At 40.6% G+C, this 20,274-nt stretch overlaps 1 protein-coding gene across 3 annotated transcripts in view; it reads right to left on the bottom strand.

Moving 5' to 3' along the window:
* LOC139478918 (nuclear factor 1 X-type-like) overlaps positions 1-20,274 on the bottom strand; it is a 273,086-nt gene that overhangs the window by 176,483 nt on the left and 76,329 nt on the right. For all 3 annotated transcript variants that reach the window (XM_071261607.1, XM_071261605.1, XM_071261606.1), the window contains exon 2: positions 15,051-15,206. In XM_071261607.1, coding sequence (XP_071117708.1) covers positions 15,051-15,206 — 156 coding nt within the window. The remainder of the gene's footprint in view (positions 1-15,050; positions 15,207-20,274) is intronic.

Raw genomic sequence — 20,274 nt, 5'->3', positions numbered from 1 at the left:
CTGCATAGCAACACCCTCGCTAGCATTTTCTATTCTGCGCCCACTAACGTGTAGTTGGTCATCGTCCATGGTTCGCATGTCAAGCCATAGCGCATACTTCGTGGTAAGGAATTCAGCCATCGATACATCACCGAGAGACAGATCTTTCACGACTGCATTAACTTCTGGGCTTCGTTTTATAGAAGGGAGTTTTTTAATCTCATCCCACTGTTGATATGCTCGCATGCTTTGACTAGATAGTTGATTAGGCACGTCCTCGATAGTCAATTCTACTTTTGTAATCTCTGGGTTGTAGAACTTCTCGGTATCTCTTGCAAATGCATCAGAGGTGTCCTCGAACAACATTAAAATGCCCTTCAATGATCTAGCGGGGATGTTTAGATTGATATTCCATGACGTATCTCTTATGTTCCTGGTGATCTTTCGGTGTTGAAGCACGCGATCGTACAAAATGGCTAAACTTCTGGTAGACTGGTTACAAATTTTTCTTGCTAATTCAGGATCTGTTATCATATCTTACTCCAGTGAGATATTGTCAATAGAATAGCTAGCCGTTTCATTCACAGTGACTTTGATTACTCTGCTGTAGTCATTTAAAGTGAGTTTGTATTCTAACCTATCGCCTAGGGATGCTTGATAGAAGGGCATGTGACTATCTAGTAATTCAAAGTCGAGCGGAATATAGAATCAGTTAACTAATGCATCAGCATCGGCCTTATCTTTTACGATGGTACTATCACCACTAGAAGCACCCACACGCAGTCTCAGTATGTTGTGATTACAAATACCTTGGTAATGTAAGTTTTCCCGTTCTTTAGCCATTCCCCAGAGATCCATGTAACAGAAGTATACAACGCTGTCGTCAATACTCAAAACTTCATTACCGCTAATTTTAATTGCGATTTTCTTAACAATCGCACGACCTTTGTTCTGAACAAGCTCCCTGTTAACGTCGGCAGAATTTAAAATAATTGTAAATGATAGTCGGGCAGTTCCTGGAACTAACACATCGTGAACTCCTAGATTAGGAAAGCGAACCAGAAGTGTTTGATTCTGATCAATGGTACTCGGGTTATTAGTTATAGTTACAGACTGACGAATTGCTTTGACCCCTAATTGATCTCAAAGTCTACGTTGTGGGTTTAACTTGCGTCCGTATTGCGAAGACATTGTTATATTGAAATTATGTAACCTTATTTTTAATATAAAAATGGATGATTTTAATCTAGATAACTTTGATAATCCGAGTACAATTGAAGACGGTACTGATGAAACCAGCTTTATGAATCTAAACGATGAACTTTTGCAATCAAACGTTAATGATTGTTACGATGCCTTAAAAGAAACTCCTATAAGTTTACGATAGATAGTAAAGGAATATCGTGTCTGCTTGGCTCTCCAGATATTGATCTTATGAATTCTCGTACTCATAAGCCCCTAGCCTTGTCTACGATAGCCAGTAAACATGGCATCAACACTGTTCGGAATGAATTAGGTTTTGTAGACTACTCATGAGGAAATCTTTCCGCGAAGACTACTAAGGTTCCTAAGACTGTGCGTGCTGAACTTGGTACTATAGATAAAGATAATTTGGAAGAAAGCTCGAAGCTGGCCTCAGATGGACTTGGAGAAATCTTGGATACCTACTACGATAATTCCACATTAACAGGTACCATCCTCAGAGTTCAGTATTAGGGAATTACGAGGCCTTGACAAGGCAATGCAAACAATGCGGGGAGAACTCATCAATAATATAGCCAAGCTATCTGAATTGGACAAGCATATAGATCAAGAGAAAAGAAAACTTGAACAGGTGGGTGATGAATTCAGTAGACGCTGCATTGCAGAAAGATTGTGTAACTAAGAAGACCAGGCTTCGAGTAATAGAAAGGCACTTTGTTCACAAATCAGTCAAATTCGAGAAACTATCGATCAAGTCCTCAACGATAATACTACACTGGCCAATAAAATTAAAACATTGTTCAGAGAAAAGGGGATAACCATTGCAAGTATTTTAACCGCATTGGGATTTATTATATCGACCTTGACTCTCGCCTTAACCAGAGGTACACGCAGTATAGGAGGTGAGCACACCTCCAAGTGATAGGGGTGGTTTAAAAGAGTGGATAAAAAAGCATTTAAAAGCATTAGCAGAAGCACTGGGAAAGCTCGCTGGGAAAGCTCGCTGGGAAAGCCGCATCTGCACTTCCCGGTATAATGGGGAGTATTGTTTCCTGGCTCTTGAACTTATTTGCAAAGACCGCCACTTGGCTTAGTCAAAACTTGTGGGCACTGATCGTAGCAATTGCTGGGCTGTTGTACGTATCAGCTAAAGACTATTTATCTAAATCATGTGTAAACCGGCCGCGACTCCACCTACTATAAGCGCTGTTTTTTCATCAATATGTTGTTGATTTTTAGCTGCAATATGTGGTGGCACTTGCGGTTGTGCGTCAGTAGATGGCTGTGGTAGCTGTGGCTTGACTATTCTCGTTTCACCTGTGTTTGTTTGCGTTATTAATTCGGTGTTAATATCTGAATATAACACCTGGTTTTTGTTGATCGGAAGCAATAACAATTATATTATTATAGCCTATCACTTGACCGATCTTAAGTTCCATATTACTCGGAGAAATGTATAGTCAACGGATGAATTAATAGCATCCTCTACGTTTGTGACCAACTGTTTATGTGTATCGAGTGCCGTCCCAGAACCAATTGTTCCCGTTCGTGTTTGCGATTGTGCACCAAGAATTGCCCATACATAAGTTCTTATTGATTCAATAACTCTTACAACGCCTGGGCTAGAACAATTATTTCCTGTTTTATTATTAAGAAATTAATTACAAGCGTTTGCAGTATCGTTTAGGTGCACAAATTTTGTAACAATATAAAAACCCTTAAAACTCATAAGATCTCTCGAAAGTTCCCAGCCATGATAAAGATTATGCATTCTTACAAAAAGATTGTTTTCTCTGTAACAACTTAATTGGATTGAATGGTTGATGAGGTTTTTTAACTAAATCATCACTTTCTTCTTTAACCTGTTCTTTGTCTACTGTACGGAACACCTAGACCGTGGTTAAGTCCTTTAATACCCCAATCTTTACTCGTAGAAACATTAAATTCATTACAAATACATTCGAAGGTCCTCTTACACGGATTATTTGTGGAATTCCATGCTCAATCCTGCTGTAATGGAGCACTAATTTCTTTAAGAATACGTCTAATCTGATAGTACACGTGAAATAATAAAACAGACTTATTTAGTTCAAATCCTGGGGCATAAAGTGATACAACACATCCTGTTGTTGCACACCATATGGCAAAGTTTAACTGGTTCTGTCAAAATTGCATCAGATTGTGGAACCAATCATGCACCTTTTATCGCTAGTTACCGTGATAGCAAATACACTTGGATTTTATTGGCTAAACCCAATAATACCACCCAATGCAACACAGCATGGAGTTGAATTACTCGATTTAGTTCCCTATAAAGAGTTATGCATCCATCTTGATCAGATCAGTACAACGGATAATATTCAACTCGAAAGACCTTCAACTCTGCTAAGAGCTATTCCAGTCAAAGAAGAAAAATATAATAGCGGAAGAACAAAATCTTTCTCATCATTACAACATAAAAAATTAAAGCAGGGTATTATTTCAGACCTCAAAATTTCTGAATTAGATGTAAAAAAATCAACCTGTACATATAGGATACTTGAGTGTAACACTCCATATTATAAATAATGGTTGATTTCATATTTAAGTTATGATATGGTATCTTTGTATGTTAATATGAATGTTACACTCCCAGGAATAACAAATTGTCAGTCTATTCAACTGCTTCATACTGTCAATAACTCGGCTGGTCAACTTGAAGTCGCTCTATGTGATGTAAGGTATTGCCCGCTGTGGACCAATATAAATGCTGCGAGAGATAATAATGAGATTTTTATAGGTAGAGTAGGTATTGATCACACTGGAATTGTTATACCTGATGGGTATAACAGCGTATACTCACTCAATGATGAAATTTTTAGGCCTTATGGAATTAGTCTCACACAAAATGAGTCGAATGGGATGCTGATTTTAAACTTGCCCCAAACATATCAGTTACATTTGGAATTGAAAACCACTTAAGAGTAAGAACGACATAAATACAACCCAACGAAACAGTGCATGGAGTTAAATTGCCCGATTAAATTCCCGATAAAGAGTTGTGCATCCATCTTGATCAGATCAGTACAACGGATAATATTCAAATCGAAAGTCCTGCAACTCTGCTGAGAGCCATTCCAGTCAAAGATGAAAAATATAATAGCGGTAGAAAGGAATCTTTCTCATCATTACAATATAAAAAATTAAAGCGGGGTATAACCGTATTTTCTTGAGTATAGTGCGCACCCATGTATAATGCGCACCCCCCTCTATCTGGTTCAATATTTTGGAAAAAAAGAAAATTTGAATATTATGCGCAGAAAAAAAATTACACCGTACCCATTCAGCGAAGTCCAGCAAACGAATGGGTGATGAGAAACTTCGTCAGTACAAATTCGAAATTTGAGATAAAAAATCACCAGACATGTTGATTTACCGTTTAAACTGTATTTTTTGTTCAGCTAGGCATTGTTTTATATTCAGGGATTAAGATTACCTTCTGTATTTTCTCGTAAACTAACCCGGACACAGCAATCAGCTGTACACACGTTTTCTTGGAATCTACTGATGATTCGGTCAAGACACACCCAATGATATAACTTTACAGTATTTTAATGCAAGGATCGGCAAAAGTTGTATCTCAAACTATTTTTTTATCAGGAATAATATATTCCAATATCTTGTTAATTTAGATGCAGCTTTTACTAACATATGTAAAATAATAATAACCCTAAGCGAAGCAGCTGATCGCTATTGCCGGGTATTATTTTTAGGCTCCCGAGCACATGATCGCGAGAATTACGTGTTGACATAGAATCGTCCAACAAAAACAATTATGACTTTTAACGAATTTAAGTATGGCATTTATAATATATGTATCCATTCTCTGTCAACTAAAGTTCCTTTCAAGGCGTCAATAGTGGTAATCTGACTGTGGTTGCTGTTAATAACGGTGAGTTGTGCGATCTTCCGATCGCTTCACACGATTTCGCCAAAATTAATTAAAACAATATTAAAAGGAATTTTGAATAAGTTATACCCTTTACACTTACAAGATAATGTATACAAGCAGAAAGAAGTTGCATTCCCAGTTAATCTAGGAGATTTAAGTGATGTCAATGTTAGTAGACTCCATAAAAACACTTCATACAATCTTCCTCACAACGATGTTAATAAATGGACTATGATCAAAGAAAAAATTGACTGGCTATTGAATATCGTCATTACCCCACTGTATGTGATGATGGGTTAGGCACGTTATTTAACTAAGATAATAAATAGTGGGATAGTACTCGGGGCTTATATCCCATCAAAACGAAAAAGTGTGTTAGTCTCTCCCCTGCCAGAAACCCCAGGTCACATGTTATTGAGTCGTCCAACAGTAAAAAATGTTAGTTTAAATTTGGTTACTGAATTCATTGATATAAAACAGAACTTGAAGGATATACCTGATCATTCTACAATTATTATTGAAGTCTTGTTTGGAGATGCACCGGTAGATGCCTTCGAAATATTACCAGGTCCATCAATTAAAAGGCTCAAGCAACACGAGCATCGACGTTGCAGTATTATTTATTTGGGAGTATCACTTGTTGCAACCCTTGAGGGGGTTCTAATTAATAAAGGTGACAGCAGTTCTCTTATACTAAGATATTTATGCCGTATGATATACATTTAATAAGGTTGATGTATACTCTCAAAACATTGAAGCAAGACCAATTAAAGACTATTATATGATATAATAATATACACAATGGGTTTAAATCTGGCGCTCGATGAAGCATCTGAAAATATGGAAATAGCCGCCAGAGTCTCAGGACTGGCAGAAATAGCGATAAAATTTATTTCTCACACGTTGCAAAAGAAGCATAAAAACATGATAATACTCGGATACTCGCCGAAGCAAAGTTGAACACCATTGAGGATCATATTTCAACAGCACTTGCTGATTGTAAGATATCCGAGGATGAGTTTCATTTAGTGCTGTCAGAACCAAATACAATGCAATGAAGCAGGAGATTCGATCAAATCATCGTAAGACCGGTGGTAATAGCGAAGACGAGAAAAAAAAGGTCATAGAACAGGGGAGACAACAATTATTCCGTGCCAAAAACAAAGAACTGGTTGGAGATTAAAAATAGATTGCTTGATAACGTTGGATCACACTACAATAATTTAGACGAATGCTAAAATAAGTATATAATAATGTCAACAACATTTATGCTCCAGGACAAAATTATCAAATGGCGAGAATTACACAGGGTATATATTATATCTGTGATGTCAAACCAACCAAATTCAGTCATCAATTGTTTCTTTCCAATTTCGAAAAAGAGTATATAGTCTGGTCTCCAAGTAAAATGAACTAAGAACTTTGAATATTGAATGTTGAATGTTACTTTGTTCAAAATAATGGTATGCGTATGAGTAAAAATAATAGAATATTTTCATTACAATTTAGTTTAATCTCACGACGATCATTGAATCGCATCATCATTTTTGCATAAAAAATTCCCCTTGTAGTAGCGGTATAGGTATATATATCTGGCCACAGTGGGGTTGCAGCAGAACCCCCATTACCTAAACTTCTCAGGGCTTACGCCAGGGGAGGTCTAAAGGCCGGCTCTGGACTTGGAGGCGAGGTCAGTGACGTGTAGTAGAGGAGCCTGTTGGGCACTACTAACGGACCAAGTTGTGCGTGCCTAGCACATCCTCCAATGTTAAATCTCGCATATGGTGACTGGCGACGAATGTGTTTCATCACCAGGACATCTCTCCATGATGGCAAGTAGAGCTCAGTTGCTGTGTAGCGCCATGGTGGAGGTGATCGCCCGGGTCTCATGTGGGTTGTCAGAGCCTGGGGGTCCATCACTCAACCTCATAGGCCTGGAGAATGAAGGCTCGTAGCCAGAGGGCGATTGTGTTGCTGCTACCTTCCGCTTGCGAGGTCGCAGCTCTATACCATAATGAAGAGGCGTTGTCGTTGTCTATGGTGTTCCTTGGATCGTCTGATAACGGAGTGCTCTAACCAGTTATAGACGGAGCTCTAGTTCATCTTCCGAGCCACCAATTGACGATAGGGGAGGGATGAGGAACGATCTATCTGGCTGTCATGGGAATTGATTCTTGGCGAAGCAGTCCCAGCACAGTCCAAGATGCATGGCTCAGTGTGCTCCATGCTCAAAGTGGGCGCGCATGACTTCCAAGGCGTGTAGCTCACTGACACGGGCTGCTGTGGCGAGCGCCAGTAGGAAGACCATTTTCTGATCAGATTGTAGGATGACGTCGTTTCGAGTGGCTCGAAGGGCACATCTCTCAGCGAGGTGTGAATGACATTCCAGCCCCAAGCTGGTGAACGAGATTCCGCCTTTTGGTCTTCCAGCCTCAATGAGCAGAGCAGAGCAGAGCCTGTAGTTACGTCATGCGCCGATCTCCCGGAACTGCCAGGACGGAGTTGAGCGCCACAAGATAGGTTCTGATGGTACTGCCCTTGAGCTAACACTTGTGACGCAGATGGAGCATGAACTCGGCCAGGAATTGAGGCGATGCAGATGTGGGGTCTAGGTGCTTGCCCCTGCAAAAGTTCTCGGGGGATTGCCACTGGTCATCATAGAGGTTCCTGGTGGTTGAGTGATGTGCCATCGTGATTGCCGTGGCAGTGGGTTGACGTCAGACAGCTCTCTGAGATCGACGAACCAAGCCCGACCAAAGTCAGATCGAGGTTTCGTGTCGATCTGATCTTCTGGACGGCTTTGGGAAGGAGTACAGGTGGCGGAAAAGCGTACGCTTTTAGTCCTTCCCAGAGGACACTGAAAGCGTCGACTGCCCAAGACAGTGGATCCAGCACCGGAGATATGTAGGTCGGGATCTGGTAGTTCTGGCTGGTGGCGAATAGGCCTATGTTGGGGAGACCGTGGTCTCAACAAACAAGAGCGAAGGCATCTGGGTGAAGTTTCCACTCTGTGGGAGCCACTTTGCCTGGCCGAGAGAGGGCATCCGCTGGGATGTTTCGGCAGCCCGGAATGAGGTGGACCTGGTACTGATTCCCCAGATGATCCACCTGGTGAAACAATCGGAAAGTCTGTTGAAGGAGCGAAGCCGAGTGAGTCATTCCTTGGTTCTGAAGGCACCATACGACAGTAATGTTGTCCGTCGAGATGGAGAGCTGGGCGTGTCTGAGGGCCTGCTTCCAGTGAGCAATGGGCAAGATAAGAGCTTCCAGTTTGAGGTTGTTGATGTGCCATAGGTGCTGATCAGCGGACCACAGCCCCGAGGCAACCTGTCCCTCCAGGTGTGTGCCCCATCACTGCAGGAGCGCGTCTACTAATAGGTGCAGAGAGGTCGCAAGTCCTGTCAAGGAGATGCCGCCTAAGACATTCGATTCCATTCGATTCGACACTAATCAAGTGTCCAGCGAATGCTCTGCTCTTCGTAGGTAGTTGGCCCTGGGGAGCTGACGATCTCATTGGCCTGTAAATGAGAGCAGGAAGCCACAAGGATATCATGGAATGGCTAATCGTCTGTTCGTCTACGCGGTGGTCCCGGGTGTGCATCTGTAGAGGCACAATCAGAGACACTTGGGTAGACGCATTTGTAGACGCTGTAGACGGTGCTTTTGTAAAAGCGTCTGTATAGGCGTCCGACGAGGCGCTGGCGTCTGTATAGGCGTCCGACGAGGCGCTGGCGTCTGTATCGGCACTGTTTAAGGATAGGCACTATCTGTATAGGCACTAGTAGAGGCATCTGCACAGGCGCTGTGGACGGCGCTTGTAGAGGCATCTGTATAGGCACTGGGGCAATAGGCGTCGGCGTCTGTTGCATGGCTGGCAAGTACTGATGTACTGGAGAGGGGCGTCAATCATAGGCGTCTGGGCCGTAGGCGGGGTGCCTGTTGGGCGCCATGGCGTTTGTCCGGTGGACTGGATAGGCGCCGTTAAGATAAACGCAGGAGTGGTCGTCAGGGAGCTCTGGGTAGAGACTGAGACCATGGGGCCTGACATCATCTTAGTAACGGAGGTCGGGGAGTTGTTGTCCGGGATAGTCAATCTAGTTGTGGGCGAATACTCGGATAAGTCAGACATCTGGCGCCGGTGTTTTCCTGGCCTGTTGCATTCTCCGTTCCCTGGACATACGGAGGTACCATCTGAAAGCTGTGGCTGAAAATGGAATCTGTACATCTATGACCCTGGGGATATTTAGATGTACAATTAAGGTGCAGGGGGTGGGGATCCCACGCCGACACTTTGAGCATGAGGGCATGATATCTGCAATGAAGCAGTGTAAAATCACAATGGGTCCCCTCCCAATTGTGTATGCTATAATTTGCGTAGGTTTATAAAACAATTATTACGACAAACATAAGACAACATACAAAACGAAGACAAAATACTTGCGAGGGTACGCCAATGGTGGGGTACAAAGCAAGAAGAATATAAAACGCAAGCCACGTAAAATAATCAAGATGGCTACTTGAAACAACAAGACACCTGGGTTTACCATAGTTTCTTTCTCAAGAAAGCGCCTGCAGGTGTACATGGTTTAAATTTATGCACATGTTAAAACATACAATGTTTCACAAGATACAAACCATGTGCACAACACAAGCACAATGAACATTAACTCAAGAAGGAAAACATGTAAGGGTTTGAACAAGTTTATGCTACAGATCAAAAACAGGTCTTCTCTCAGCAAGTGACAAGAGTAATGTGTGGATCTGTGACGTGACTTCCTTTGGTCGTTTGGGATCTGCATGATAGGGTTGTCCTCTCAGCTAGTTGGAACAACTTCTTCAAGCAAAGACCTTCACACAGCTCTTTTCTCTGTCAAGAACAAGCAGTGATATGTATTAAGGAGACATTAAGCAGTAATGCAGGATAAGTAAAAAATTCTTTCTTCTTTAGCAACTGTGCCAGGTGCAAACAAGTAAATAAATCAGAAATATTGGCTGCACCATGTTATCACAAATTGAATAACAGTATTTTCTTTTCTTTTGTATATGAGGGCTGGTGAAAAAGTTTAGCCTAAGCTTAACAAACAAAACCAACAATTGGGAATGTGTTTTTAATATTATTTTTCAACATAATCTCTCTGCCTTTCAATACATTTTTCATATCGATAGTGAAGTTTTTCAATTCCAGTCAGCTTTGAGGTCATCATTGTGAGGTGAAGGGAAATTGCATTTAACGTCATGTCCAAGATTATTGCACTTACATAACGACGTGCACGCACATGTGTGTGTGACTGCTTGTACCAGTCTGGACTGAGATACCATCCCGCAATTAAATGAATACCCCACTCAGACATAGTATACTGACTCCGAGCCGACCAGCCCCTTATTGCCGAGCACCATACAGGGTACCATCTTTTAACGTCTTTCGGTATGACGCAGCCATACAATCTTCCGCTTTCTGGGCGGATGCTCTACCACTAGATAGGTCATCAGTGAGCATTCCTCATCGCTTTTCTTTGTTAGAATCTCTCAGGCGATGAAGCAAAGAGCATAGTAGGCATTGGTAATCGTCTTTTGACTTTGACGTCATGACCTAGGGTCATCCTCAACTCTTGATCTACCAGACTTAAACATAGCTGCCCAATGTAAAACAGTGGCATTTGCATCTTCCCTAGAAAAAAGGAATTAACAGGCTGTGCAAGTCAATTTCCACCCTTGCTGAACTAGGCTGGAATTATGGAGTTATATTTTGGCTGGACTAACGTGACTATGAATAGTCCAATCAACATCGCTTTGTGAAATTGACACCCGATTTGTAAAATGCCATGCAGATTTTGGTTGATTGCAGGATTTGCAAAGCATGTGTACCATCAACTGGGCGTCAACAGATATTTTCAAAATCTTTTCACAATTTTAATCAAATGATTTGGTGCACATCGTGCCATAAGACCCACTTTATTACATTAGATTATTATTTGACCTTGATTATTGATGAGATCATCTGGGTGCCACCATTTTGTCAACAATCTTTTCATATTTTTAATCAATGTGCACCTCGCAAAGTAAGACTTGTTTTATCAAAATATAGATTCTGATTATTGATCAGATCGTCTTGACTGGGCGCCGCTATTTTATTTAAAGCAAATGCAAGTGATATGAGAGAGGGAATCTGATTGGTCAATAGGAGGGACATATAAGGATCATAACTCGTAATAGCCACTGGTGGCGGTAAGTTCGAGCCACGAAATTCCAGCCTAGTTTGGTAAGGGTAGAAACAGGACTTTTACAGTCAGTGAACTCCTTGCCTTGGAAAAATGGGACACTTATTCCCATACACTTGTGACATGCGGTCATGAATTTCTGGAGGAGAATTTTTTCTAAAGTCAAAAACTTAATGACTGCTCGGTACTAGTACTTTTCCATTTCTGAGTCCATTTACCCCTATCACGTTCAAGTGGCTGTCACTAATAGACAAACTGCCTCAACAGACCAAATACACTTGCAATGAACTACTCAAACAATGTATTACATTGACTAGTTCCCTTTGTTATGACCCATAGATGAAAGTAAGTCAGACTTAGAAATTTTAACCAGCCTTCGTATGGTATAAATTGAAAATAAATAGACTTGAAAATATACTCAGTAACAAAAGTTTAGCCACACCGTATTTAAATACACAAAATAAGAAAACTCAACAGAGAAATGTTTTTTTTATATCTTGACCATTGTGTTGTTCAATGTGACATTCATGAATGTTCGACACACTTGTGACAGCAATAGGAGAGATTAGGAAAAGTCACTCAAAGGACATGCGGGTTTGTTGACCATTTTCACACATGACTGTTGCTATCCCTCAGTAGCGAGTGTGACGCCCACCGCCACACAGTGTTTACGCATTCCTCCAATGAGCTTCCTGATCTCACCAAGAGTGATGGTTGCCCAGGCTTGTTGGAGGGCAAGGCCAAGGTCACTAATGTTGTTGACCTTAGGATGGTTCCTTCTTAAACTTCTCTCAAGGATATCCCAGGCGTGTTCAATGGCCAATCGAGGACGTCAACGTTGTGTTGTTGCAACAGATTCTGAGTCAGTCGAGCTGTGTGGGGGCGTGCATTGTCTTGTTGGAAGATGTGTCCAGGGTGAGCTCTCATGAACGGTAGAACCACTGGCGTTATCACCTGATCGCAGTACCGTTGGGCAGTCAGAGTGTTGTTCAGCACAATGAGGTCTGTTTTCCCACCCCAGTGGATTCCTCCCCAAACCATTACACTTCCTCCACCATATCGATCATGTTGAATGACGTTATTAGGGTCAAATCTCTCTCTACGTCGTCGCCATACACAGGCTCTTCCATCCGTAAACCGAAGGCAGAAGCAGGATTCATCTGTGAATAACTTGTCTCCATTGTGCATGGCGCCATCTTTGGTGGATCCGTGTCCAGTTGACTTGGTCTTGGATGTGATGTGGCGTTAAGGGGATGCGTCGAAGTGGACGTCGAGCCTGCAAACCCGCTGAATGGAGGCAATTACAGACAAGCTTTGCATGTACACGTGTTTCAGTTGCGTGATGAAGTGCCTGAGCAAGTTCTGGTGCACTGTTTAGTCGATTACGCCGTGATGACGTCACAATGTAGCGATTTTCCCTTGCTGTGGTTATACGGGGTCTACCGCTACGGGATCAATCTTTCACGGTCCCAGTCTGTGCAACACATGTCTGTAGACGGGAAATGGTGCTGTAATGCACATTAAAGTGTCTCCCAACTTGTCTCAAGCTCATCCCTGCTCTTAACATGCCAATGGCTTCATGTCTGGCATTTTGAGGCTGTGTCAACCCATAATTTAAATCATGTAGCGTCCAGTGTTTTCCTTACAACAATGAGTGCCACTAACGCTTCATCAAGGTTCTATAGCGATTCATGTGATGAGATTCACGGGAGTCCTGATGTGAATAAAATCATGTGCAATGCACGTGTAAATGTAGTTGTCACTAAAAATCAGCGTAACTTGGTGTGTTGGTGCGATATGTTCTCTCCGTGAATTCAGTGCATTAGTCCGTTTCTGACATTTTCTCATTTTCAAATAATGCTCAAGATTTGGGTGTTGCTAAACTTTTGTTACTGAGTGTATGTTTGTGTATATTATTTTCAGTACATTTTCTGTTGATTCATGTACTGGAAACATCAATTTCCTTCAGTACTGATCAACTTACTGGATAGCTGGAAGAATGTTTTGATAGATGGCTGTTTTTTAACGGACATTTTCATTCATAAATTAAAGTCTTATCCACATGAACACAGTGAGTAAAACTTCAGCACATTCAACTGCTCCACCATTACATGTTATGTATTACAAAGTGACATCTGTTCTTGAATCAAACGTCTCAAGATTGTGTGTACAAACTAATTGCACAAGTCAACTGCACAAGCAATGTTTTACCTGCACTTGTGCAGCTTGGACATAGCTATATCAAACCCTGTCATCATCAGTTCTTCCATCAAGGAGTTTGTTGAAATTAAGATATTAAACTTCAAGGGAGAATCATCTTACATTTTAAATTTTAAGATTTTCTTTCCAGGAATATTCACTAAATTATCTTTGAAGGAGTAGCCGAGCACAGAGATGAGCAAAATCATTGTGTCACGACCAGCAAAGTTGGTGGCTGCCATAGGTATGTAGATAGTTGAGGAGATCAGCAATCTGTTCAGGCGAAGCACTATGTGCAGAGATGTTATGGATGAGACAGTGCATCTCGAACGAAGATCACTTAATATAATAAAGTTTTCTCATAGAGAATCAATGAGCATGCACCTTGGGAAACACGTGCTGAATAAGCCTTAGACCTAAGGCTTTTCTGCATACGTGCCAGACTGGCAGACAGAATGCGTCTGGGGTGGGATGACTCTGTCAAACATAAGGGTGAAGGAGGATGGTTCGACATGCTGTAAGACACAAGTCAGCAACTTCGAGGAGGAGGGCGGAAAGCCATTGGGCGTGACAAAAAGCATTCATAGATGTTGAGCTTTCTGAAATAGCTACATCCACTGAGTTGTCGGCAGAATGACGGTCACAAACATGATGTTGATGTACCAAAAGCGATGGACCTCTGACTATCACCTGCGGCCTCACTACTTGCTGGTCCAGAAGATGCGCACACGAGCCCTGACAAGAGGTGTCCACAAAAAGAAGGTGAGTGGTGGTAAACGTACTCAAGAAGATGCTGTCACAGACATGTACTCGCTCAATCCACTAGTTTATAGGTGATGAGGCAGCAAGAAGTGGCAGTAGCCCGTTAGTCAGGACCTAGAGTGTATTCCTGTAGGTTAGTACAAATTTCCTCATTGTTTTAACATTACAAGTTTTTTTTATCTTTACTGGGTTAGTAATGTTCTTGAGTTTAATTGTAACCCTGAGTTTGACTGCTGATGAGTGAGAATAGCTTACTGCAGTGACCGAGATGCAGTGCTATTTCTAGACATCTGCTGTGCTCTTCATGTTACCGTGATGTACAGTGTTACTTGATACTTTGGTTTCTGTTTGCCTATATAATTGTAAGAGCGAAATGAAGCAGTAATAAGTATCTTTATTGTGGTAAACTGTTATTTTGTCTGCCTGTCAGTGATAGGTTGTCTATGGTAGTCATCTTTGTTAAGCCATTCTAAAAACTGCAACCTGATTGGTTATCTCAAGGTTTGGATGTAAGCTAGTGGACACTCTTGTCTTGGGAAGAGAACGAATATTTGTGAAAGCAAAGTTGCAGATGCAGGACATCAAAAGGGGTAGCTAGCTTAAACAGCCTTAAAAGCCACAGTTGAAATGAAAGGGATTTTTAAGAGCATTTTGAGAAATAACTCTCCATTTCATAATTACATTTGCCCATAATAAACATGATCAAGGTAACATGCACATAAAATTGGTCATATTTGATATTGGCACATTCTGTTTACCTGAAGCTCTTCTTTTACACGTCTTTCTTCTTCCATTGACATTCTTTTTTCATGTTTTTTAAAATATTTACGCTTGGCAGCTTGAAGGTTAAACCAGGTATAAGAAAATGACTTCACGTGCGGCAGTAGGGCCTCAATGAACGGGTGAAATTCATCCTAAAAAAAACACACAAAAAACACAACTATTAATGAAGTGAGTGCACATATTAGAGGGACACAGAGAATAGTGCAACAGGTTTTTAACCCTTAATAGGAAGGAGTTCAGTGTTCGAAATTAAGCATAAAAACCATCGGTGCTTGTCATTGCCCTATTACTCAAGTTAAAGATTTGGGGGTTCGATTGACCCAAATATAATAGAAGCAAAGTTTAAGAACCCCAGGACTGCCAACATTGCGAACACTGTGAGATGCAGGATACCAAATCAGCATATATCATGTCTGTAATGAGAGTACAGATGAGTATACTGCCTCTGCATCTCTCTTGAACATGAGAGATAAAACTTGTGTTACATACAAACATACTGGACTACAAGGCTCTGTAGCTCACCTGAATGTGACTGGAATATTAGCAACATAAGATTATAAGGTCATGAAAAGGGGAAACAAGACTTGCAAAAATTCAGTAACAAGGCTATGTAGCAAACTTGAATCTTCCTGGAATATCACATTTGGTCAGAAAGGTTGCATAAGGGTAAACAAGAATAATACACAAAGAATGTTTCTGTTGATGTTTATAAAGAAACGTTCATATTCCATGAATGTACATAAACAATCAAATTGATACATGAACATTTGCTTGAAATGAGCCAACCATCATGAAAGCAGGGCTGCACTGAGAACTTTGACCCTTGGGAGCAAATGCCCCTCTTCAAGGGGCAAAGGGGGACATGGGTGACCCCTAACGAGTAGAATGTGTGAGCATGATAATTAAATTTTCTTAAATGTACTTCAGAATTGCAAAAATTAACAAAATTAATTCAACTTCTCATCTTTTACTATCAAACTTACATAACAAAAATTAATGCAGACAATTCAACATCCATCATCATGGCATAAGTTCTGCTTCGAGTTTGCTTTCACAATCTGAATAGATATTTTGGCCTTTAAAATTGGTCACACTGACTACAGAGCTCTATATAAGCTGTCGGTTATTTGGGTATTTTACTCTCGGGTTTGGTTGTGTTTGGGGATCCAAATTTTTTAGAGGGTATTCATTTCTTTTTACCACCTATTTTCTTGACATTTGGGTAATTTAACTTGGGTACCTGTTTCGTAACAATCCTTGTTACATGAACTAAAACTAAATGAATAGTATTATACCTGTCAGCGTCTGCGTCCCTCTCTGGGAAGCTGTTCTTGTTTGCAAAACATAACATTGATTATTATCACCAATCAGCAACCGTTGAAGATACATTGACTTGGCACGATGCACTTCTCAATTGGAATCTGTTGGTATTTGAGTTTGTTTGCACTCAATTTTTTTTTAATGTAACTGTCTGTAAGTGAATTTCGCAATCAGTTGATACACAATCTATGTGCAAACAGACTATGTGCAATCTTTTAAACTAACAGTTGTAATACATGCCTGAGTTTTATTTCAATAACGTATTTATAATTTTTTTTGCATATTTGATTTGTCGGTGTATTTCAGTTTATTTAATGCATATGTTATGCAAATATGAAGCTCATCTAGAGCTTTGCACCATCGGCATGATAGGTATCACTTCTGTCATCAGTTTCTGTCTGTCAGTGATGAAGTAATCAAACAGTCATTATTTCTGACCTGACTCTTGACAGTGTGGGTTCTAATTGTTGATGGGACACAACCATAAGAATAACTGGAATCTGTACGTTACTTAGAAAGTGTAATCCGAAATATGACATTAGTTGCTTTCATAAGAATTAGGAGAAATTTGCCATTTTTAAGGGATCTGCTAAATGTTATAATTATGAGGACAAGTGGACTAAATTTGCTGGCTTCTATCGCTGCATTCAGTGGATATTTTTCATGAATGTATGTTTGCTTGTTGAAGTATGGGTGACTTGATTAATTAGATGGTATGAATTGATAGTGGGTGCACTACCTTCTGGATCAATCATCGCTGGAGATATTATTTCTGGAAATGGTTCAGGAATTGCAATCTCTAATGTGCCTACATGGTCGTTAACATACCTAGTTTGATCATTTTTCTTGACACTTGCAAACTATTTTTCAACAAGCCATCTCAGACCCATTTTGGAATTCATATTTGTTACTCGCCCATGAAGAGATTCCTTCCCCCAAGTCCCGTTTTATAAACATACAGCTCTGTTGCACATACAAAGCGTGTACTTGTGTACTGTGGGAACAAGTTTCACATAACACATATTGAAAAGTCCCAACATCCCACAGCTTATTCAACGGCATTGCGTGTAGAGATGAGAGATCACTGAGAGGAGCTCATGCACACTTAATGACGCCAGCAACCCTGTCATATGGCATTGTTTCACTGGTGGATCTTGCAACAAAATTCCACAAATTACGTCATAGGATATTGTGACATGACTGTTAGCTTTGTGATGCAGGACCCCTTTCCATAAGGTAATCATAACACAACAACAGTCCTAAGTCTATGAGTTATGATAACCTTAGTTTGACAATAGCTTTGTGGAAGAGACTCCTGAATGATCCTGTCACACTCAAGAGGATTATGCTGTGGATTGCTTAGATGTCTGCCTATTCACACATAACAGTGAAATTTAAAAAAAGTTATAAGTGCCAATTGATAAAAAACATACTACACTCACTCCCCTGTAATACCAACTTTACGACACTCGTAAATAGTTCTGGTATTACACAGGAGCTGGTTTAGTATTCTATAGATACTTAAATACTAAAACTCTCATTTTGAGAAAAGAACATCAGAATGCCAATGGATTAACTAACATGTGTAGATCCAGACAACAGATAATCATCACTGAGCAGTCCTGGGTGCCGTTCTACAAAGAACCCTTTGCGCTATGACTGTTTTAAGTTAATGTTCAGGGCCAACTTGCCCAAAGCGATCTTAACGCTACGATTAATGTAAGCCTATGTTAAAGTATGGGAATTACAATCACCTTAGCGCTAAGATCGCTTTGTGCAAGTGGGCCATGGTATGGGAGTGACGATCACTTTAGTGCTAAGATCGCTTTGTACAAAAACACACTGATTAGGACATGTAACAAGGATACATATCGATACTTTGGTCATGTATATATATATATATATATATATATATATATATACCCTGGTTGTGTGATTTGTTACTTGTTTGTGTTGGCATGGTAGGTACTAGTGGAAAAAACACCTTGACCCAAACACAACAAACAAAGCGGCCATAAAGAAATTATAATGGTCTTGTATTGTTTGTACAGCATATATTTGATGTTATCATATGATTACATTTTCAATGAAGGAGATCTAAGAAACAATGTGTAACTTACTTCTTGTTTATAATGATCTGGAGATAGATTTGTGTTTATTTAGTAGTGAAACGAGATACATCAAAGGATTTATTCTTAAGTTCATCAAGAATGTATGGTTTGTGTTACACGGCATCATGGATACCAAGAGCCATGGGTGTACCCGGAAGGTCAGGAAAAAGCAACATGCCCTGAAGTGTGACACATGTAAAGGCAGGATACAAAGAACATGTGGCATAAACCTGTGAGCACCTCCAGCTTGTCATAGAAGAAAGTGATTTGGGGTTTTAGACATACAACATTTCCATGTTCAAATATCCTGAGAAACATTTGTACGTAATCTGCATAGTCAGGCCCTCCTTTCAATTTTTTAAAAAAAAGAAGCATAATCAGAAATATAGCTGCATAGCAGCAATGGCGGGCTCCAAGCTATACTGTGCACAAACATCCATGTTCGAAGCCTCAAAGGGTTTCCTTGAACCAAATCCATCAAATGTAGGCACTACTTGCAGGGTATCGCCGCTACAAAATTGGCGTGTGCCGGAGTGTCCAAGTCTGTTCTTACCCCATTTCCGACCTCGGACATGTTCGAATCCACTTAAGATTTGCTTGTACCAATTCCGTAAAGAAATAGTCACCGGAAATCGCCACAACGAAATTGGCATACTCCAGGGGTGTCCAAAATATTAATCAAATATTACCACCAAAGGAGTTACTTTTAGCATGCAACCAAGAACAAACAATAAGATGCATATAGCACACTAACTTCATGAAAACTTTCTGAAAATAGTTTCTGTGGAGAACCTTACAAGATATGATCTTCAAAGTAAAGTTTCGGTGAAAAAAATGATCAAAATCAAAATCCAATAGGTCCATCGCTGTAAAAGATATCCAAAATCGGCTAACAGAGTTTGATGTGCTATGTAAGGACACCATTCTCAGAAAGTGTGAAAATATTTCATGCAATGGATTCAGAATAGTATGCATTTAAAAACAGGTACCCAATAGACACTGTGTAAACCTTGAATCCAATATGGCTGCCAAACCACGTGACCAATGACCAAAGTCAAAGAACATAAAATGTCAAGCACCCAAAGCAGCAGACGCATCTTAAGTTTGAAAGTAATTGGACAAGCGGTTGCGAAGCAATAGGGCTAAACATAGCTTTATAAATTGCTTATTTTTCAGTTATCTGCCCTTGGTCTTTGGGCCTACGGCCTTGGAATTTGTGTGGTATCTGGTACATAAGTATCTGGATACACATACAAAATTTGAATGGAATCGAGACAGTGGTTATTATGCTAGCTCCGGTACAAAAATCGTCGGAATAATAATAATATTAAATCGAACGATAGCACTGGGACTCTTCAGCTTTTCGGCTTGGTGACTCTTCAGGCTTTAACTTCTTTGTCAGTTGAGCTCAAGTCAAATGGATGAGCGTTCTGAGTTCGTCAGGGCCCAGGTTTTATGTCGTATTGCTGAGCTAAAGTGCTAAACCTGTTTCCGACCTCGTCCATGTTCAAATCCTCAAATGGTTTGCCTGTACCAACGCAGTCAAATGTAATGAACCGCTTGTCAGACATCCCCATATGTGTCCCAGTGTGTTCTTAACCCATGTTTGACTTCGACCATGTTCGAATCCTCAAATGGTTTGCCTGTACCAACGCCGTCAATTGTAATGAACTGCTTGTGAGACATCACCACATATGTCCCAGTGTGTTCTTAACCCATGTTTGACTTCGACTATGTTTGAATCCGCATATGGTTTGCTTGTACCAAC

This window comes from Haliotis cracherodii, unplaced genomic scaffold (assembly GCF_022045235.1).
Source record: "Haliotis cracherodii isolate W230 unplaced genomic scaffold, xgHalCrac1.p SCAF_4, whole genome shotgun sequence".
Classification (NCBI taxonomy): domain Eukaryota; kingdom Metazoa; phylum Mollusca; class Gastropoda; order Lepetellida; family Haliotidae; genus Haliotis; species Haliotis cracherodii.
This window is presented reverse-complemented; position numbering and strand designations above follow the sequence as displayed.